Source organism: Watersipora subatra, chromosome 2 (assembly GCF_963576615.1).
Source record: "Watersipora subatra chromosome 2, tzWatSuba1.1, whole genome shotgun sequence".
In the NCBI taxonomy this organism is placed as follows: Eukaryota; Metazoa; Bryozoa; class Gymnolaemata; order Cheilostomatida; family Watersiporidae; genus Watersipora; species Watersipora subatra.
Window position 1 is genome coordinate 23,011,323 of NC_088709.1, and position 21,611 is coordinate 23,032,933.

At 36.2% G+C, this 21,611-nt stretch overlaps 1 protein-coding gene across 1 annotated transcript in view; it reads right to left on the reverse strand.

Moving 5' to 3' along the window:
• The window catches only part of LOC137388766 (kinesin heavy chain-like), a 31,838-nt gene that overhangs the window by 6,109 nt on the left and 4,118 nt on the right, over positions 1-21,611 (reverse strand). The window contains exons 5-20 of the mRNA XM_068075215.1: positions 21,179-21,332; positions 20,926-20,981; positions 19,540-19,752; positions 16,761-16,865; positions 14,452-14,600; positions 13,607-13,958; positions 12,233-12,382; positions 11,418-11,543; positions 9,745-9,894; positions 9,449-9,643; positions 7,334-7,451; positions 6,750-6,912; positions 6,149-6,284; positions 4,680-4,778; positions 3,013-3,123; positions 142-278 (exon numbers count right to left, since the gene is read on the reverse strand). Coding sequence (XP_067931316.1) covers positions 142-278; positions 3,013-3,123; positions 4,680-4,778; positions 6,149-6,284; positions 6,750-6,912; positions 7,334-7,451; positions 9,449-9,643; positions 9,745-9,894; positions 11,418-11,543; positions 12,233-12,382; positions 13,607-13,958; positions 14,452-14,600; positions 16,761-16,865; positions 19,540-19,752; positions 20,926-20,981; positions 21,179-21,332 — 2,414 coding nt within the window. The remainder of the gene's footprint in view (positions 1-141; positions 279-3,012; positions 3,124-4,679; positions 4,779-6,148; positions 6,285-6,749; positions 6,913-7,333; positions 7,452-9,448; positions 9,644-9,744; positions 9,895-11,417; positions 11,544-12,232; positions 12,383-13,606; positions 13,959-14,451; positions 14,601-16,760; positions 16,866-19,539; positions 19,753-20,925; positions 20,982-21,178; positions 21,333-21,611) is intronic.

The window sequence follows — 21,611 nt, forward strand, 5'->3', positions numbered from 1 at the left end:
CAGCCTTTGTAGAGCCCAATTTAGTGGTGAATCAGATGTATCAGTAAAAACAAATATAGACACGGCTCATAATGAAATTTATCATCGTATTTAAAAAATTTACTTCAATTGAAATAAGTTATAGCCGTAGAGTTAACACACCTCTTCCTGTCTTTCATAGCTCCTTCCTTGGCTTCTTTTAGAGCCGTCTCTAACTGCTTAACTCTTTCCACGGTGGCTCTCAGTCTCTTCTCTAATTTCGGTAGCTCACACCTCAAGTCAGCATTGTCTCTCACCAACTATAATTTAAGAAGAAACTGTTGTATCACCAGCATTATTCAAGCTAGCTGATTAAATGTGCTATATAGCTAATTGTGCTATATAGCTAATTGTGCTATATAGCTAATCTTACAATCCTAAGAATGACCGCAGCCATTCTGTGAACAGCGTTAAAAATAAAGATGATGTAAAATAATATATATCATGGAAAGAAAAAAAACATTTCCATTCTAGTAATTTCCTAATACTTCGATAGTTAACTGTAAATTTCAGGAATAGTTCACCATGACACATATACATGTGTGTATGTAGCGGAGAGGCCCGGGGACCTACGATTATCTCATGCGATAACGGTTACTATCGGTGCTCAAACAACAGCTTCATCAGCAGAAATAACACTAAACATCCAATACCTAACAGAAAGAAAAAAAAGCTAGATACTACACACATCAAACCTAGGAAAAACCAACATGTCAGCTAGCCAACTGCAAACTGATGCAATATGGAGAGAAAGAGAGAGAGAGGAGACAGGTAAACGCTTAAACAGTTCAACAGTTAAGTATTACAGGTCAAGGCCGGATGTTAGCAGGGGCAATCGGCTACAAAACCTGTTGCTGAGTGGCATTGAGCTGGGCAAATTGAGCATCGGCTTGTGAATACTGGCAGAAAGAGAACAGAGGGTTGGCATGAGAAACTATGGGATATCTATTATTTCTAGAGACGGCACAGCAATATTAAGGGGGTCCGTGTTTAAAGCAATCTAATGCTAAATGCTGACCAGAGACATAAACAAGCAAAAGCTAAGGTACTATCCTATATACTCATGTGATCTATAGGTGTAGACAGGCAAATTGGGTTTACAAATGAATATTTCTAAAGGAACATTTTATAACTAAATACAAATAATGCATTAATGATTTCAGCGAGGAACGGGTTAAAAGAAAAGCTATGTTAGCAAGACTTAATGTGAACATCGACTTCAGATGTTACTTAGCAAAAGCAATGCACGATTAGGTTCTCAGCAGTCTTTAAAATTTTCCCTAAAATACTGGCCTTTCCTTGGAACAATGTCTATATCACACACTACTACTTATTGACCTATATCACTAACACACTGACCTTCCTATAAACCAATGCCTATATCACACACTACTACTTATTGACCTATATCACTAACACACTCATCTTCCATAAACCAATGCCTATATCACACACTACTACTTATTGACCTATATCACTAACACACTCATCTTCCATAAACCAATGCCTATATCACACACTACTACTTATTGACCTATATCACTAACACACTCACCTTCCTATAAACAAATGTCTATATCACACACTACTACTTATTGACCTATATCACTAACACACTCACCTTCCTATAAACCAATGCCTATATCACACACTACTACTTATTGACCTATATCACTAACACACTCACCTTCCTATAAACCAATGCCTATATCACACACTACTACTTATTGACCTATATCACTAACACACTCACCTTCCTATAAACCAATGCCTATATCACACACTACTACTTATTGACCTATATCACTAACACACTCACCTTCCTATAAACCCATGTCTATATCACACATTACTACTTATTGACCTATATCACTAACACACTCACCTTCCTATAAACCCATGTCTATATCACCCACTACTACTTATTGACCTATATCGCTAACACACTCATCTTCCATAAACCAATGCCTATATCACCCACTACTACTTACTGACCTATATCACTAACACACTCACCTTCCTATAAACCCATGTCTATATCACACACTACTACTTATTGACCTATATCACTAACACACTCACCTTCCTATAAACCAATGCCTATATCACACACTACTACTTATTGACCTATATCACTAACACACTCATCTTCCATAAACCAATGCCTATATCACACGCTACTACTTATTGACCTATATCACTAACACACTCACCTTCCTATAAACAAATGTCTATATCACACACTACTACTTATTGACCTATATCACTAACACACTCACCTTCCTATAAACCAATGCCTATATCACACACTACTACATATTGACCTATATCACTAACACACTCACCTTCCTATAAACCAATGCCTATATCATACACGACTACTTATTGACCTATATCTCTAACACACCTTCCTATAACCCAATGTCTATATCATACACAACTACTTATTGACCTATATATCTAACAGACTTACCTTCCTATAACCCATGTCTTTATCACACACAACTACATATTGACCTATATCTCTAACACACTTACCTTCCTATAACCCAATGTCTATATCATACACGACTACTTATTGACCTATATCTCTAACACACTAACCTTCCAATAAACCAATGTCTATATCACACACTACTACTTATTGACCTATACCACTAACAGACTCACCTTCCAATAAACCAATGTCTATATCATACACAACTCCTTATTGACCTATATCTCTAACACACCTTCCAATAAACCAATGTCTATATCATACACAACTACTTATTGACCTATATCTCTAATACACTTACCTTCCTATAACCTAATGTCTATATCATACACAACTCCTTATTGACCTATATCTCTAACACACTTACCTTCCAATAAACCAATGCCTATATCATACACAACTACTTATTGACCTATATCTCTAACACACTTACCTTCCTATAAACCGATGTCTATATCACACAACTCCTTATTGACCTATATCACTAACACACTCACCTGCTTATGAACCTTCGTTAATTGGTCCAGATTGCTCTCTAAAAATGAGATTTTCTGCTTCTGTGCCGTGGTACCACCGAGATCTTCATCGTCTTCTATTTTCTGAGATGACTACAACGAATAAAATGAAGCATTAAAAAATTTTGCAAATAAAGGGATGGAATAAAGGGATGGAATACATATTGCGATATCAATATTGCAGATGCAGACAGCATTCAATCTAGTTCTCTATAAAGGAAGGTGGTGGTAGAAGAGACAAGCGGAGGAACGCAAATAGCTTGAAGCAGTAGATGGCATTTTCATGCGTATCGCCTGCATGATCAGGAAGAGCAAATGCAGATTGATGAATAATTGCCCTTCCTAACTCGCTGCCCGCTGGTAAAATGACAGGACGACCAACAAGCACCAATTATAACTTATATAGTATTATTGCCATTGTTTAGTTTATAAAATATTGCAGTAAATCCTGTTATACTTTACTATAGCTGTTACACAACAGCCTCAAACTGAAGAAATGTGACCATTTATTCTAATACCCAACCATTCCATCGCAATCTATTTCATCTGAATATGGCTCCGTAACACAAATTAACAACTTTGTGAAATTTATCATGTGTGTATATTTCATGTTTACTCCTGACGTGCGTGACTAATACTATTTTGATTCAAGATGTATCTTTCTGCATAGAAAATACCAGTACATCATACTTGTATTTGTTTTTGTTTGTGAGGCATGGCTTCAGGAGCCATAGTTGAAGGTCTAACTAGAGTCAAATAGACTAGTGACGTGAGGATCCATAGTTGAAAGTCTAACTGGAGTCAAATAGACTAATGACTTCAGGAGCCATAGTTGAAAGTCTAACTGGAGTCAAATGGACTAATGATTTGAGGATCCATAGTTGAGAGTCTAACTGGAGTCAAATGTACTAATGATTTCAAAAGCCATAGTTGAAAGTCTAACTGGAGTCAAATGGACTAATGACTTGAGGAGCAATCGTTGAGAGTCTAACTGAAGCCAAATGGACTAATGACTTCAGAAGCCATAATTGAAAGTCTAGCTACGTAGAGTCAAATGGACTAATGACTTGCGGAGCCATAGATGAAAGTCTAACTGGAGTCAAATGGACTGGAAGAAATGGCTACAAAACATGGGAACAGGAAATGAGCTGGACAGCTGAGGCAGCATTGAATAAGCCAAAAGCTACAGCATCAATATTACCTCCTCAAAACGAACCATCTATGAAAGAATAGCGGGGGCTGAGGCTATCTCAGGTAAATTTGTACACCCAATGATACCATCTATGAAAGACTACTGGGGCTGAGGCTATCTCAGGTAAATTTGTACATTCAACGCTAATCATCTACGAAGGAGTAGTGGGGAGCTGAGGCTATTTATGGTAAATTGTACATTCAACGCTAACCATCAATAGAGGAGTAGTGGAGAGCTGAGGCTATCTCAGGTAAATCTGTACACCCAACGCTAACTATCTATGAAAGAGTAGTGGATGGTTGAGGCATCCTCAGGTCAATTTGTACACCCAACACTAATTCAGGCAACTAGCAAACCTCGGCCAACATTTGTTGGTCAAAGTCAAACTCATCTGCAAAAACTGCACTACAACCATAAGTAACTATCATAACGTGACATCGGCAGCGAATATCCTCACCTTCTTAACACGACTCTGCAGGTCTTGTACGAACAGCTTGCGGAGATTGTTAAGGGTTTGAAGCTCCTTTGCCACAGTCTCTTCCAGTCCTTTCAAGTCCTGAAGAAACAAAAAGATATGAGCACACCTCGGAGGATGTTAAGAGATACTAATACAGAGTAGGCAGTTTAAATGTTTATTTACATCACTATTTTCCTATCGTTTAAAATTGTTATTGATGCTGGAGATGATCTGACGGCCAGGATGCTTCAAGATTAAATCGCCAAAACTCGATCGCGGTTAAAACGTTAAAAATGTTCAGATTAAGCAAAAGTGCGATTATGATGTCTATAGTTGTACTTCAGGAAAGGGACCCGCAAAATAAAGATGTGTAACACTGCAACTTGAGCGCAATAGCCGATATCAATAATGAGAGAGACAGATGGCTGTGAAACTAGTGACATCATTTCGGCACATATTTTTCTTCTGAGCAGTGCAACTGTGATCAAGTTTGGTCAATTTTAATCTTAAAACATCTTGGCAATTAGATCACCTCAAACATCAAAAACAATTGCAAATGATTTAAAAATACTGATATTTTCTGATAAAATATATTAAAATTTTCAAAGTTCATTCTTAACTATAGTTCATAAACAACCTGGTTTAACCTCATCTATAAATGGCAAGCTTATTTCGTGAAGAAATTTATTTGAGTCTCTATGATGTCAGCGCAATCATGAGATGCTTTGAAACTAACCGGAAATTTTCTTACCGTAGTGACAAGTAAAAGCGCCGGTGGAACAGGCAGCAAGATTCCCTAGTAGAAACCTAGTTATGAGAACATGTAAAACTGGTAAAATCAAAACTACAATGTTAAAGGTTGACTTGCAACAAAATTCACATTAAAGTTATTTGGTATCAAAAGATTCACCATGTCTTACTCCGCTGTGCTGTAGGTTTAAAATAAGTGGAAATCTGATTACAAGCTCTTGAAAGCTCAAAAACTAAAAGCCGAGTAGATTGGAATCAGTTTAATTTTCTGACGAAGTCATTACATTTGGTTATTGTCTTGTTACGTGATGTTCTCACGTGAATTGAAAGGCCAATAAAAGGCTCAACTATTAGTAGGCTATTGTCAAATTATGACACCAAGTTATAGTACAAGGAATATGCACAATTTTACTCTGTTGTGTTGTAGGTACAAAATATGTGGAAATGTGATTACACGCTCTTAAAAGCTCAAAAACAAACAGTTAATCACAGCCATCACGAAAACGCCATAGATTGGAATCCCTCTCAAACTGCCTAAATTTAACGTAGTTGAACACAATGTGCTTCTGTTTACACTTTCATGCAACCTCATTCGTCAAAATATTTTCAAAAATATACTTCATGCATTCAATAAAACCATGTTTATTTAACGGTTGTTCATACATCAATCTACAATCAACATTCCAAATATGGAACTTGTGAACAGAGTGACAGAGTACCTGTTTAGCTTGTTCGCGGCGATCGATCTGGAGAGAGAGTTCTGCTAACATTGCAGACTTCTCAGCTTCCTCCCCTTTGAGCTTCTCAAAGTCTGCCTGCAGCTTTTCATTCGACAGAGACACTTTTTGATTCGCACTGAAACAGAAGAATCCAAACTGAAATGACAAGATTTGAGTTTTACAATGGCTGAGAAGGCTACTCTACTTAAAATAATGTCAAGGCCATTCATCATGACCCGCTAGTTAAATGGAGGATTGTAATAACACCAAATCAATACATTTCTTATTTCCTAACCACCAAAATGGTTATTACAATGTATTACTTTGGCACTACAATCGAGCAAAAATCGGCGGTGAAAACTTAATTTTGGGGATTAAGCAAAAAAACAGACTCTAGTTATCAATTGATTTTAGATTAAACATGCGTAAACATGAGAACATGCGTAAACATGTTCTCTATTAAAACTTGCACATGTGGATGCCTCAAATTCAATGTACACCACAAATCAATCCTTTACGAGCATAAACTTGCTACAAATTGTAAGCTTATCTTCGGCGCCAAATTTGTAACCTACTCCCTAGGCCATTAGACAATACGTACTCCTTGAGACTATTAATGACTTCCTGCTTGGCAGAAAGTTCATCTCGTAATGAGTTCAGATGCTTTTGGTGTTCCTTTCTGTGCTCCTCCATCTGCTGAGTGAGGGCCTCAGAGAGAGCACCTGTTGAGCTGGCCTCCGCCTCCTTACTCGTGAACACGTGCTCTGTACAAGACACATACAAGCATTAGTAACGAATATTGATAAAATGAATACAAATGTATGTATGAAACAGAAAATGCACTATCATCATGTTGTTTATGATACCTGGCGAAGACCTTCAACAAGTTGTCCTACGAGTTAATTTGCAAAGTCCAAAATGTCAATTACCGTAATCCAAATTACCATAATCACATTCTGTTAAGAAAAATATACCACAACTGAAATGTGTAGATGTGCTATAATAAAGCAATGAGTCCTCTTTTCAATTCAACTCAATCCAACTCAATTCAACTCATATTACACTATAGCAGCTTCCTACTAGCACAAGTATGCTTCTATCTAAAAACTACAAAAACTACTGACAAGCGTAGCAAAATGTAGTTGCTTAATATTGGACAAAAATATCTGTAATCTCATAGCCTACCTTGAGCTCGTAGCTTTGCTACCTCCTCATTAAGAGCATCTATTTGATCCTCAAGTTGTCTTCTCTTGTTTTCATTCTCTTTCATACTCCCTCCCAGCGACTGGATCTTGGCTTCATGCTAAACAGATAAGATGCTTTAAAGATGGTGTGATAGCACAACCCTTAGCAATGTTATATCGGAATTAGAGAAGGAGTGAAAATATGGGTTAACATGCTCTGCAATTGAAATCTTTCTTAGGAAGCAAGTAATGAATGGACGAACTGTTTTTCTATCATTATTACATCCCTTACAATCATCAATCACATCAATCATCATATTTATAACATAGAATAATTAATTATTAGTCCATCATGATCAATATTGGTTTAAGCACTGAGCAAGACAGACAACTCCACTTTTCTCAACTGAAAATAAGAGTTGGTATATTCAGTATTTGAAATCTTTTTTTCTTTGAAAACAAACAACAAATGAAATTATGAATATTGGTCTAGCTAAAAAAACATCCTTGAAACTCTCAAGTTACCGTAAAACCTCTAATTGAATGCCATAACGGCTCTATTTTTCAACCCTTCTTCTATAGTGGTCGTCAATTGGAGGCGACGTTCAAATAGAGGCTGACAATGTCTTTTTCAAATAGCTCGTCAGAATTTTAGAAAGATAAATTGAGCCCAATTACGGGAGAAGCGAGTGTCGCCTATATTTTGCCCTCTTTTTCCGGTGGAGCTTTTGGATGCAATAAATCTGCTAACTTACCTCCAACTTGTCACAGATCTCCTAATAAATATGGATCGAGAAACCGAGAAATATCTCTACCAGTTGATATCAATTGCTTGCAATTGACCTGCGATGATATTATAGCCTGTGTCCTTCTTTGCAATTTGTTGGCATTTTCAATTGCTATTTCATTATAAATTTGAGGACATATTTTTATTTTATATCTATATTTACCAATTTTGCATCGAAGACCATTGGACTCATTGATATGTTTGCTACAGTTTGCAACCAAAACTAGCTTTTCATATAAAATAGAAGTGGAGTTATGAGCATCGATACATTGTAAGCCATGTTAAGATAGCCGCAAGGATTCTATTAAATAACATGCTATAAATCTGCATATGTATAAGTTATACAATGATAATCTATCAAATGATACATATATTCATGAACAAGTGACATGAATGAACCATACATACATGTATATTACATGCAGAAACAAAAAATAAAGTTTTTAAAACAAAATATTTTCATCGTTTGCTCGGATAGCTGCATTCTGATTGCTGCTTTCAATGAAACGAACATCTAGTTTTCCAACACCTTCCACAATATCTTCTGGCCTCAACTCTCCTTCTGCACTGCTGAACTAGTCAATATTAGCGTCCAAACAATTTTTTGGCAGAGCAAAACTTTCACGCGCTGCATTTACCCCAAAAGCAACGCATAAAAGTTTGCTCGCTAAACGTAACCTTTAGCCCGAAACTTGCAAACCGTTTTTAATATGCATGTTCTTCGATGCATTAAGACCATGTTAAACAAGGAACTACTATTAGCCTGAGACAGTTACTAATTATTTCTATGGCGTTGCTTTCAAAGTTCATCTACCATTGAAATTTGAACCGTTTTAATACATGTGCATGTACTTCAAAGTAGAAAGACCGCGTTAAACAAGGAATTAATATTAGTCTGAGACTGTTCGTTATTGATTATTTCTATGGTGTTGCTTTCAAAGTTTTAACGCAAAAAAGCGAAAAGCTTTGGAGATGAACATCGAAATAATTGATTATTATTGATGTAAACGATTCATTATTAATACAATTTTGTGGACACTTTTCTACTGATCACTATATATTATCAGCTCATAAAGATCAAAGATGGTCAAAGTGGTTGTCAAATTGAGGTGGCGTTCAAATAGAGGGTGGTGCTCAATTTTTCAACCTTTCTCTTGTAATGGCGGTCAAATAGAGGTGGCGTTCAAATAGAGGTGGCCTTTACATAGAAGTGGCGTTCAAATCGAAGAGGTAGTTAAAAGTTTAGTGTTTTACAAGACAGACAACTCCACATCTTCCAGCATGCCAGTGCATGTCCAAAGGAAAAGACAAATAAAAAATGCTTTGTACCTGCTGTTTGGCGAGCTCAGCGCTGCTGAACTGCTGTCTCATCTCGTCAAGTTGCGAGGAGTTGTCTGACAATGTGTTCTCTAGAGTCTGATTATGCGTAAAGAGGCTCTTTACTTCCGACTTGAGCTTGCTTATGTACAACCTCGCCACAGTAAAGTCCTCTTCAATTGTCTCTGTGTTACCCAACACGGGCTTCTGTGGACAATATACAGTCTACTATACATATCTAATTCTAGAAAGTGTTTTCAAGTCAACATCTATGACAAATTTTCAATTGTAAGAAAACAAGCACCTACCACAAGACCAGCATCCGCCTTCTCCAGCACCACGCCAATCTCTCCTAGGTCTCTGATAAGGCTTATCATCATTTCTAAGTTCCTTTTCTTCTGATGCAAGTTGCTTTCTCTCAATGTCTGCAGCTCGGATTCCGAAGTGTTTAGAGTTGACTGAAAATGAGCGAAAACACTGGATTATTCTCAAACTAATAACTAATGGTAATCAGTAAACAGCTGAAGTTATTCGCAACTAAAACTATATGACTGAGTGTCAGGACATGGCGTCTTTCTCAAAGAAATGATAACCAAATATCGTTGCAGAAATATTCCAAGACTAGTCTAGCAATCATTGGCAACTCTAGTATAATAAACATTCATCTCTGATGCTCAACAAGTGACTGCGTGAATATACCAATAAATTTTCTTTTGTAATACATCCGAATTATTTTTGTCAAAAGAAAGTAGAAAAGCGACGGTATTTCCAGCTTTAGGACAATGAAGATAATTCTAGAGATCAACTTATATACTGTTGTTAATGAATTATTCAGTACTAAGTAAATAAAAACAAATAAAATATTCCCTTCCTTCAATTTGCTTTGAATGTTTGCTGAAGTAGCCAATCCTGTAGACAACTATCAAATGACTAAAACAGCTAGATATGTTGAACTATCGAGCGATTTACTGTATATATTCGAGAATAAGACGCATGCTTGTATAAGTCACACACCTACATTTGACATAAAAAACAGCACAAATAATTTTTAACATCGTTTATTCATGTAATTATTCCTATGTAACTATTTTACTACAGGATTTTTTGCTCGTTCTCACAAACGTCATTCGCGCCAAAATTGTTAGTGTTCGCAGTTCGATCAAAATGCAGACACCACTCTCTGAAATAAAAACACAAAAATTATCTGAAACATCTGATGTCTAATGTTGAAGAATTTCGCTCATAGAAACATGTTTAGGGCACTGCTTACGATTTTGTTCCATCTGAAAAGAAAATAATTTAGAACCCACGATATTATGCCGAGTGTAAAAACTATCTGGTTTGTTTTTGTAGCAAAATGTTAACTGTTAATGTTAACACAATATTAACCTGTTAATGTTAACAAAATGTTAACATGTTAATGTTAACAAAATGTTAACATGTTAATGTTAACAAAATGTTAACATGTTGATGTTAACAAAGTGTTAACATGTTGATGTTAACAAAGTGTTAACAAAATGTTAACATGTTAATGTTGACAAAATGTTAACATGTTAATGTTAACAAAATGTTAACATGTTAATGTTAACACAATGTTAACATGTTAATGTCAACAAACTGTTAACATGTTGATGTTAACTAAATGTTAACATGTTAATGTTAACAAGCTGTTCATATGTTAGTGTTAACCAAATGTTAACATAATAATGTTAACAAAATGTTAACATGTTAACAACCCTTATGCCAGACCCTTATCCAACAGCGAGAATATGCAAAGGGAGTAAGTTGACAGCATACAGCATAATGTTAACAGAATGTTAACATGTTCATGTTAACAAAATGTTAACGGGCTATCTTAAAATTACTATGACAACTTTTCGGGTAAACCTGTTAACTCTATGATCAATATCAAGACAAGCCGTTATACAGGCTTTTTGTAGCAAAAGCTAAAACAAAAAATATAAGTTCATGACTCGGCTACCATTTTCTGCTGGAGTTCTTCACTCAATGTCTCCACTTCCTTGCTCCTAGTCTCCGCCTCTTGTGACTTCTGGTCATAGTTCATGGCAAGCTCTTCCAGCGCTGTCAGCACCTCCTTCACCTCATCCTATCAATTCATGAAAATCTAATAAGAATGTATATAGAGCGGAGCCTGAAGGCTTGGCTCAACATACCGTAGTACCAGAACAAGGAACACCAGCTCTAACGTGTCCTGTATTCGTACAGCACTACCTATGCTTAGACCACCATTAAATAAACTTTGGAGCAAATTTCAGGCATTGCCAGACCCTTATCCAACCCTTATGCCAAACCCTTATCCAACAGCGAGAATATGCAAAGGGAATAAGTTGACTGCATACACAGCACTTCAAATCCAACATGACAAATTGAATATAATTCAGTGCCAAGATCAAGATAAATATAAATGGCGTGGGTAAAGGATACTCCCTAGCAGGAAGTATCCTTTATCCTTCATGATATGAAGGATAAGATGTTTCTGCTAGAAATATTAGGCTATTTTACAGGAAACTAACCCAGTAATAAATGTGCAAAGAACACTGGATTAGCCGAGTTTTATCACTTCAATAAGATGTACCAATCGCTACCAGAATTTCTTATAGGGCGTAAAAATGTGCCGAAAATTGAACAGCCACTCAGATTTCCTATGAGTCAGTCAGTGGTTAGTGGCTCAGTTGATGCCTACAGGAATGAGAGGTGGAGTATGTACATTACAGTTCAGGTTGACAGCTTTTACATAGCAAGTGCGCTATTAACCGTGCTGGGTGTTGGTCTCACCTTCGCTGAATCATTCTCGGTTTGAATACGGGCGATTTCAGCCTGTAGAGCATCACAGTCACGTTTGGAAGCGAGGATTAACTCCTCTTGGTCAGCAACCTGTTCTTTGAACGACTCCACCTCAGTGGTCTTGGCTGAGATCTCATCATCCTAACAGGTGGCAAAAATATGACAGTTATCAGCAGGTGGCATTTCAAAGACACAAGAGGTGGTGGCAGTGAACAGGTGATGTCAATGAACAAATGACAGCTGTAAACAAAAGCACTATTCAAAGAATATGAAGCTTAGATAGGTGGTGATACACAAAAAATAAAAACACAAAAAATAAAAAAACTCGAGTGATGCACAAATTTGGGTATACCACCGTAGTGTGATGGTGAAACATACATATACTGATAATATAAATGACTTCACTTACAATCTAGATACAGCTGAGACCTACACAAGAAATGTTATTTTAATTCGTATCAGATTCAATTTTGAAATTGGACTGACAGAAGAAAAAATGCATTCAATTTTTCGCTTTTCTCAAACGATCCTAACTTTTTGGCTGGGGAAATGACAAAAATGTCGTTTATCGGTTGCGCGGGGAAATGACATTTATGTCGCTTTCAGTAGATGTATATAAAGCTGTCGCCTAGTAACGTTAAACAAAGGATATGAACGCTAGTAAGTTTTAAATATCAACAAGATATTCGTCGATGAATTACAATATGAAACGATTATCTGAGACGTGTGGCTTTGTGCTAAAGGCTAAAGAAATCGCACCTCCTTGGAAAAGAATAAAAGTTGGAAAAAGCAGTCAACATCGGCTCGACGTTCAAAATGGTAAAATAAAAATTTATTTGATCCTGCGATCATTTGTAATTTTTTGTCTGATCACAATAAAATAATTCAGATGATAGAAGTAATGTAAACTTTTTGGACTTTTAATATACTTGGAATATACAGAGAAAAACGATCGTTATGGTAGCTCGCGGGGCTACGTTATAGCGTTGGACTCTACCGAAAGGAATGCTTCCAAGCATTTCATACAGAGACAATTGTACATGGTTGTAGTTTTTTTGTAGTAGTAAATATGTAAATGAATGTTTGTGTACAAAAGGTTTTGTTCATAGAAATAAATTTCAGTTTGAGCTATGCACGTTCATAAAATACCGATTTTATTGAATTTTCAAAAATGAATTACACGACTTTCGAGTGTTTTTGCGGGGCTTTAACCCAGCCAAAGGGTTAAGACTAATACATCATCATCACAGAGCATTGTTATACCTCACAACTTAACACCGAGATCCAAGGGCAGTACAATATCTGCGGAAGGCAATATTATACCTCCCGCACAACACTGAGACAACAATACATTATATTCGCTACCTTCTCATCCAGCTGCTCATAAAGTTTGATCTTTTCTTGCTCATACTGCATTCGCTCTTCAGACGTGAGCGGCACGGCTCCGGCAGCCGTTGTTGCCGAAGTGGGAAAAGGAGCCGATGACAATGTCTGCAGCGACGATGATTCTTTCATGTTCTCCGATGTGTCTCTAAGGTTAACCTGCTCGTCTGCTGAAACCTTCTCTCCTTTTCTCCACCTCTCAAGTTCCTGCTCGGCTCGCTCTAGCTTCCCACGAAACCTGGTGCACTTTTCTTTCTCCTTTTCATATCTTCTCTTCCATTCCTCGGCAGTGAGCTCCTCATTCACCGTCACGACATTCTTGATTGTCTTCGCTCTAATCAAATGTGAAAAGTATAAGATTAAAGTATAAGATTAAAGCATAAGATTAAAATATAAGATTAAAGTATAAGATTAAAGGTGCCACTCCATCTTCACGAGCGAATAGGTTCACAGACAAGGAAAAAATGATGCATTAAACATGCTCATCCGCCTGAACTTTCTGTAACGATTTGCTGCCAGAGTACTTAATGGTCACATTCTAACAAGCTGCAGCCAAGGAGAACTTTAAACTATTTGAACCTTGTCTTGTGTGGAGGGCCGAAACCATTTGTACAGAGCATACGATGATTAAAAGTTTTTTAAAAAATGATAGTTTAAATTGTACTTTTAATTCAAAGTTTCAACTGCATTATGATACTAATAATATTAAAACAAATAAAAATTTTTAATCTAATTAAAATTCATATCTTGTCCAATATGAAATACAGCATGATCTCACTTCCTTTATTTTCAGGTGTAGAAAACCAATTCAACTAGACAAAAGTTACCTTTGCCCAAATAGTAGGGTTGATTTGGTTTCTGGTTCATTGTAAGATGCCGGTGAGCAACAGATAAAGATGGACGTTCGAGCGTTTCCCCCGAGCGACTCCTGTAGGATTCTTGTTAGCTTGCTGTCTCGATACGGCACATGGGCTTTCTGCAAGTCATCAGTATACCTGCTATAGGACTTAGTGAGGGCACTGATTGAATAAGTATACCTACTATAGGACTTAGTGAGGGTACTGATTGAATAAGTATACCTACTATAGGACTTAGTGAGGGCACTGATTGAATAAGAATACCTACTATAGGACTTAGTGAGGGCACTGATTGAATAAGTATACCTACTATAGGACTTAGTGAGGGATCTGATTGAATAAGTATACCTACTATAAGACTTAGTGAGGGCACTGATTGAATAAGTATACCTACTATAAGACTTAGTGAGAGCACTGATTGAATAAGTATACCTACTATAAGACTTAGTGAGGGCACTGATTGAATAAGTATACCTACTATAGGACTTAGTGAGGGCACTGATTGAATAAGTATACCTACTATAAGACTTAGTGAGAGCACTGATTGAATAAGTATACCTACTATAGGACTTAGTGAGGGCACTGATTGAATAAGTATACCTACTATAGGACTTAGTGAGAGCACTGATTGAATAAGTATACCTACTATAAGACTTAGTGAGGGCACTGATTGAATAAGTATACCTACTATAGGACTTAGTGAGGGCACTGATTGAATAAGTATACCTACTATAGAACTTAGTGAGGGCACTGATTGAATAAGAGCCGGGCATAGACACCTTTACAATAGAGTCCGCTAGTACATGTTATACCAACACCAAGTTTATTATCATACTAAATCTATACTAAATTATAATATATATACATGATATGTGTATATATATTATACAAATATAGTATAGGTATATATATATATCAGTACATGCATTATATATAATATAAAAAGCATCTAGCTGTTAAATAACCTTGATTAACTAACAGCCAAGTGCTCTTTATATTATATATTATACTATAATTAATTCTGTGTATTCAGTGCTTTTTCTTTATTATTCTTTACTAAACTAGCCTTTCTAATGATTATAAATAATACATATATTAAATACTATAGCTATACTATACTAAATCTATACAAAGACTTGTGTACTACCTACTGATCACATATTCCAGCTCACCACACTTCCACCAATCACATCACAAAACCTTTGAAAATATTACTTTATCCCAAACTTGCTCATATCTGTATTTGTCTAACAGATTTCAAAATACTGCGCAAACTATGCCCAGAGTGTTTGTATTTATCCTTCCACAAGTATGACAAACATTGTCTTCTAATTCACGACGCCAACATATTACATTCACCATCGAATATTTCAGTTTATAGACATTTTATTACTACAACCTTCAAGTCGTAATCCCTACTATCCGCAATTCTATTGATTACCAATTTTTAAAACATGTTTGTTTTGAAAAGTTGAAACAAGTTTTTAAAACAAATGAGTTCTTTTGTTCAAAGACCGGCCGTTGAACAAAAGAATTCCAGTCTTAAGACTACAACATGAGACGCAGGCTAGGCCACCCTCTCTCTAGGTAGAACCGAGTCGTGGTAAAGTCTACACATGTTGCAAACGTAATATCAAATAGATAAAATTACTTTAATCAGGTGTCACATAGAATAACCTCTAATCATTTATACAGCTTGAACACCAGCAGTAGGACAGACCAATGACAAACTACGAATTAGATTTGTTGTATCTGACTGTCTACTTGGTTCACTACACAAAGTAATGCTTCGGGAAATACAGCGACATTTTCTACTGTTTGAGGCTTTTGAACCACTGTGTAAGAGAGCAAAAACAAATATTATCTTCCATATTATTACGAGGTTTTGGTCTTTAATTTAATTTTTTTGATACTCAAAGCTATTTGCGCGCTGCCGTCAATCAATACCAGTGATTTTATATAGCTATCATAATAGCTCAAAAGTTAGCAATGTTTAATCTCACTAAGCCTCATGGAAAATCACTCATTTTAACCTTCAAGAAATATGAAAACAGAGATGTTTTTTATCTTCACTATGTGTCTACATGTGGTAGCGCGCAGGCAACAGTAAAAATGTGCAGTTGATCAGATTTGAGCAGACCATCGCATACCAGCTAGACTGAGAGACCAATCTGGTAGGCCTACTGGTTTTTACATACAATAAAGCATGGGAAAGTTAGTACTATGTGAACGTTGTAGAATTCTAATTTCACACTATCTATAAACATAGTCTTACTTACGTTTTCATCAGCCAAAGCTGCTATAACATTTCCTAGTGCTGACAGAGACTTGTTTATATTCTTTGCTTCATCCAGGGTCGTACCCTCAGCACCCGTCTTGCCCACCTGTAAATGGGCATGAGAGTAGCTAATTGATTGTAAGCATGACCAAGATTCTTGTAATGATATTATGACAGATAATCTATATACTGTAAAACATCTATTTGAACGCCACGGTGCTCTCTTTTTCAATCCTTCCCTTCAGTGACGGTCAAATAGAGGTGGCGTTCAAATAAAGGTGGTACTCAAATAGAGACTGGCATTTTTATTAAATAGCTTATCAAAATTTTGGGATGATAATTTTAACCCTTTTACGGGCAAAGCGAATGTCGCCTATATTTTTCACTCTCCTTCGGGCGCAGCGACATTAACCTTTTTGGATGAAATAAATCTGATAACTTACCTCCAATTTGTCGAAGATCTCTAAATAAATATGCATTAGGAAGCCAAGAAATATTTCTACCAGTTGATATCGATTGCTTGCAATTAGCCTATGATGATGTTATAGCTTGTGTCCTGCTATGCCATTTATTGGAGCTTTCAATTTTATTTCCTTCTAAATTTGAAGGTACATTTTTATTTTGTATCTATATTTACCAAGGTTGAATAAATAGAGCAGCTCATTGCACTTATTAATATGTTTGCTACAGTTTGCAGCCAAAACTGGCTATTTATGCACCTTTTTATGCGCAATAGAAGAGGGGTTATGAACGTCAACTCATTGTAAGCCGTGTTAAGATAAGCGCAAAGATGCCATTAAATAATATGCTATAAATCTGCAAATTTATAAGCTATATAATAATAATAATCTATCAAATGCTACAAATATATATTCAAGAACAAGTCACATCAATGAACCATACGTATAATACATGCAGAAACAAAAAATAACGTTTTTGAAACAAAAATATTTGCTTCGTTTGCTCGGCCAGTTGCATTCTGATTATTGCTTTCGATGGAACGAACATCTTCTTGCTATTTTAATGCCTTCCTCAATGTTTTCTAACCTCAACTCTGCTTCTGCACCATTTTTGGAGTAGAGCAAATATTTTAAACTTGATAAACTTCTAGCCGCAAGGGCGCTAAGCACAACTTTTAGCCTAAAACTAATCATTCACATACCATCATAAATGTTAACAGTTTCTCACATACGTCGAGGTAACATAGGGTTTCTCACATAGGGTCTACGTAGAAGTAAATAGACAGTGCTAAACAAGAAACTACTATTAGCTTGATACAGTTAGGAATTATGTATGTCTATGGTACTGCTTTCAAAATTTTTATGAAAAAAACTAAAAGTTTTGGAGTTGGAAAATGAACATGGATAAAAACAGAAACAAATGGAAGAATTAATTGTTATTGATGTAACCAAGCCATTATTAGTACGAGTTTGTGGCCACTTTCCTACAGATCACTGGCTATTATGGGTTTGTAAAGATCAAAGAATGTAAAAGTGGCGATCAAATGAAGGTGGCGTTCGATTAAAGGGTGGCGATCTATTTTTCAACCCTTGTACAATAGTGGCAGTCAAATGGAGGCAAATAAATGGTCAAATTAAGGTGATGTTCAATTAGAGGTTTTACGGCATATAGAATCAAGTGTTTGTCTGTCGTCGTTTATATATCCAGTTAACAGTGATTGGTTAAAATACACACATTTGTCATCCAGTGTGCCATGAGAGATAACAATGTGTAATGATTATATGCACATTTACTCCAAAGCGTGGCAAGGCAGCTGCGTGGTTTAGTGGTGGTGCGCTTAGCTTCACATCCATGCATCCGAATACACGGGTTCAATTCCTGTGAGGTGCAATCTTTTCTCCTAACATATTTTTTCGTAATGAACAGACACGACTTTATTATTGTAAAGACTAGCTGAATGCCAGGTGTTGCACGGGTAATAAAAGATATTTTGAGTAACTTATGAATTTGTATGAATTTATGAATATGAATGCACTTACTTACTACTTACTTACTAATTACTTCCTACTTACTTCCTACTTACTTACTACTTACTACATTATACGCAAGAAACTAAATTAATAAAGTGATCATTAACAAAAAGAGGTTTTATCGTTACTGAAAATTTGTATTGCAGGTAGTCAAATTGAGGTGTAGCCTTGGTGATACAGGAAACAGAGAATGCATGGGAACAGGGTAGAGATGTCGATAAAGATATAGAAGTAGTGTAATTTAGACCAAGTGAGCTTTTTAAGTTAGCATAACTTATTTGCATTTATATTAGCTACTTTTTAAAATTTGATTTTTACGTATTTCATAGGTATCCAGTGTTCTTTTTCACAGCATTTTCACTTTCGTCCTTGTGATCACTGCGAGAAAAACTAATCCGAAGACATTTATTATTCGTTGGCTTTATTTAAAAAACATTGCTGTCTTCACTTGCAACAATCACAACTCACCCTAGTCGTCTCTGGATGCATGATTATAAAACTGAAAAGAGGGACATATAAAGTAGTTTAACGTTATTCTAGTAACGTCCAATCCAACTACCCAAGAAAAAGCTGAGTACATATGTACTCATTTACAAAGCTACAATGTTTCGACCAACTTAGAACCTCACATGCCGAAAATTACTCTGTATGCTGAGACAAATATTCGCTCCAAGTGGTAGTCGCATGTCGAAAAATCGATGTGTAGAGGTGATCGATAATTGATACTTCACTGTACATGTGTGCAGCTACCTTTCAATTGCACCAAATGACCTATTAACAACCACCTACCTTCTCTGAGCCAGCCAAATCCACAAGATAGAGTTTACCACAGAGTTTTTTCTGTGTTTCTACATTTTCTTGTTTGACCTGGATGAGAAAGACACTATGGCTCCTCGAGCTGTGTTCATTCATGTTGGTGACGGCCACGTGGCGGTTGGATTTTCCATCATCAATCGCTTCAAAAACTTCCTCAGGACTAGATACAAACCTCTCTGTAGCACCCTGTACATGAGAGAATTGAACGCTTTAAAGGTATCAACCTATTCCTGCAGAGAATATTTAACGATGGCTAATTTTGATGCAACAGCAACTTTGTATCCGACAGCAGGCTGACCAATGTCCATGAAAATTTAAACTGAACAGCCACCTTGTCTCAAGGAAGGGTTATTAGCAACAGATTTGCATTGAAATATGTCCAGTTGCCTGCTTGCGCACAAAATTTTGGTGGTTATCTTTCACTAACGTATGCTAAGGAATACTCCATAAGCTAATGAGAAAGCCGGAATATTAGACTAAGCTAGCATACTTGGACAAAAAGCACGCTTACACCTCAATGCTGGAAAGAATAATCTCAGTAGTTTTACAATACCCTATAAGAGAGTGGTAAAGCCCTCAGTGACAGTGTAGGCCTGTTGATGCATCATGGTAGGCCTATCAAATGTAGGCCTCTCCATGTATCATTAAAAACCTTAGAATACGATTTTGGTAAATAGTTAGTATTTTTAGGCTACATAAAATGCCTGCTTGCATAATAGAGTTTGCTTTTAGGCTTTTAGTAGATTTCTTGACAGTCATCCTCTGAACAATAGAGTATCATGCATCATGTCAATAGCATACTGTTGAAAGTGACCAGTAAAGGATAACTCCCAGTTTATGGATAAATGTGGTACATATGGATAAATGGATACTGCTCATCACATATATATTAATCAGATAGCGCACATAATTTAACCTTTCTGCCCATCATACAGTGTGAAATGGCTGAATCACTGAAGAAATCAATGAGCTGTGTTATCATACTATCTGATTGAACAGCTGGATTATGTTACACTTTTCAATGTGATAAGGTGACATACTTGCCTATTGCCCAATAGCAAACAAAATGTTAGTCAATTTTTTATAGTTCAAAATAGCAACTCATATACACAGTATTTAGTTTTAAGTATAGAAATAATAATCATAATAACACAGAGAAATAAACTTTTTCAAGCATAAATGTGCTATATTAGATCATGTTTGCATTGTAGATAGGTAAGTACAAGATCATACATAATGGTCAAGAGACTGGAAGGAGTCTGTGCACAATCAAACAAAACTAGAAGCCCTCTTTGCCCAAAAAGCTTGTGCAGTTAAGGATAATTTGAGCTTAAACAGGAGAAGTAATAAAAAACTTACCTTGACATATGGAACTCTGTTTTTGTCTTCATGAACAGCGAGATTAAACTTAGTAACTACAATGACAAGAAGCTAAGATACTGATACACTCAGGCAGAGCTTAAATGTGTACGATGCAAGTGGGATTGCATCAACCAAATGGAACCGTATCAATAAATGCACAACGATTTATAAATTTTCCAAGCCATAACAAAACCATTTGTTCAAAGAAATAAGAAAATGTCCATAAAGGAGTCAAAGATCTCTCTCTTACCGTCTAACAAGTCTCGAATCTTATCCATATAAATCTCAAAGTATGAGACTTTAATGTGAAATTCCAAATTCTCATCCATATTGTAGATATATTGAAATATGTCTGCAACTATTCTTGGAATAATGCCTTGAAGCTTGTCATCACCCAGAACACCCTGGAAATAACTTGGATGCATCAGTACAGGTGCTATATCATCTGCAATCTGATATGACACAGCAGACACTGAGACAATCAAAATGCTGCAGCTGAATACATTAACTTATGTGAAAAATATTTATTTCATGGACAAATTAAATGTTAGCTAGCATTCGCAAACATAGATGGGACAGCGTGATATCCAGCTACAGCATTACTCAAGCCGTGAAACTCGGTCACTCAATAGAGCAATGAATAGAGCTCAATAGAGCGATGAATAGAGCTCAATAGAGCGATG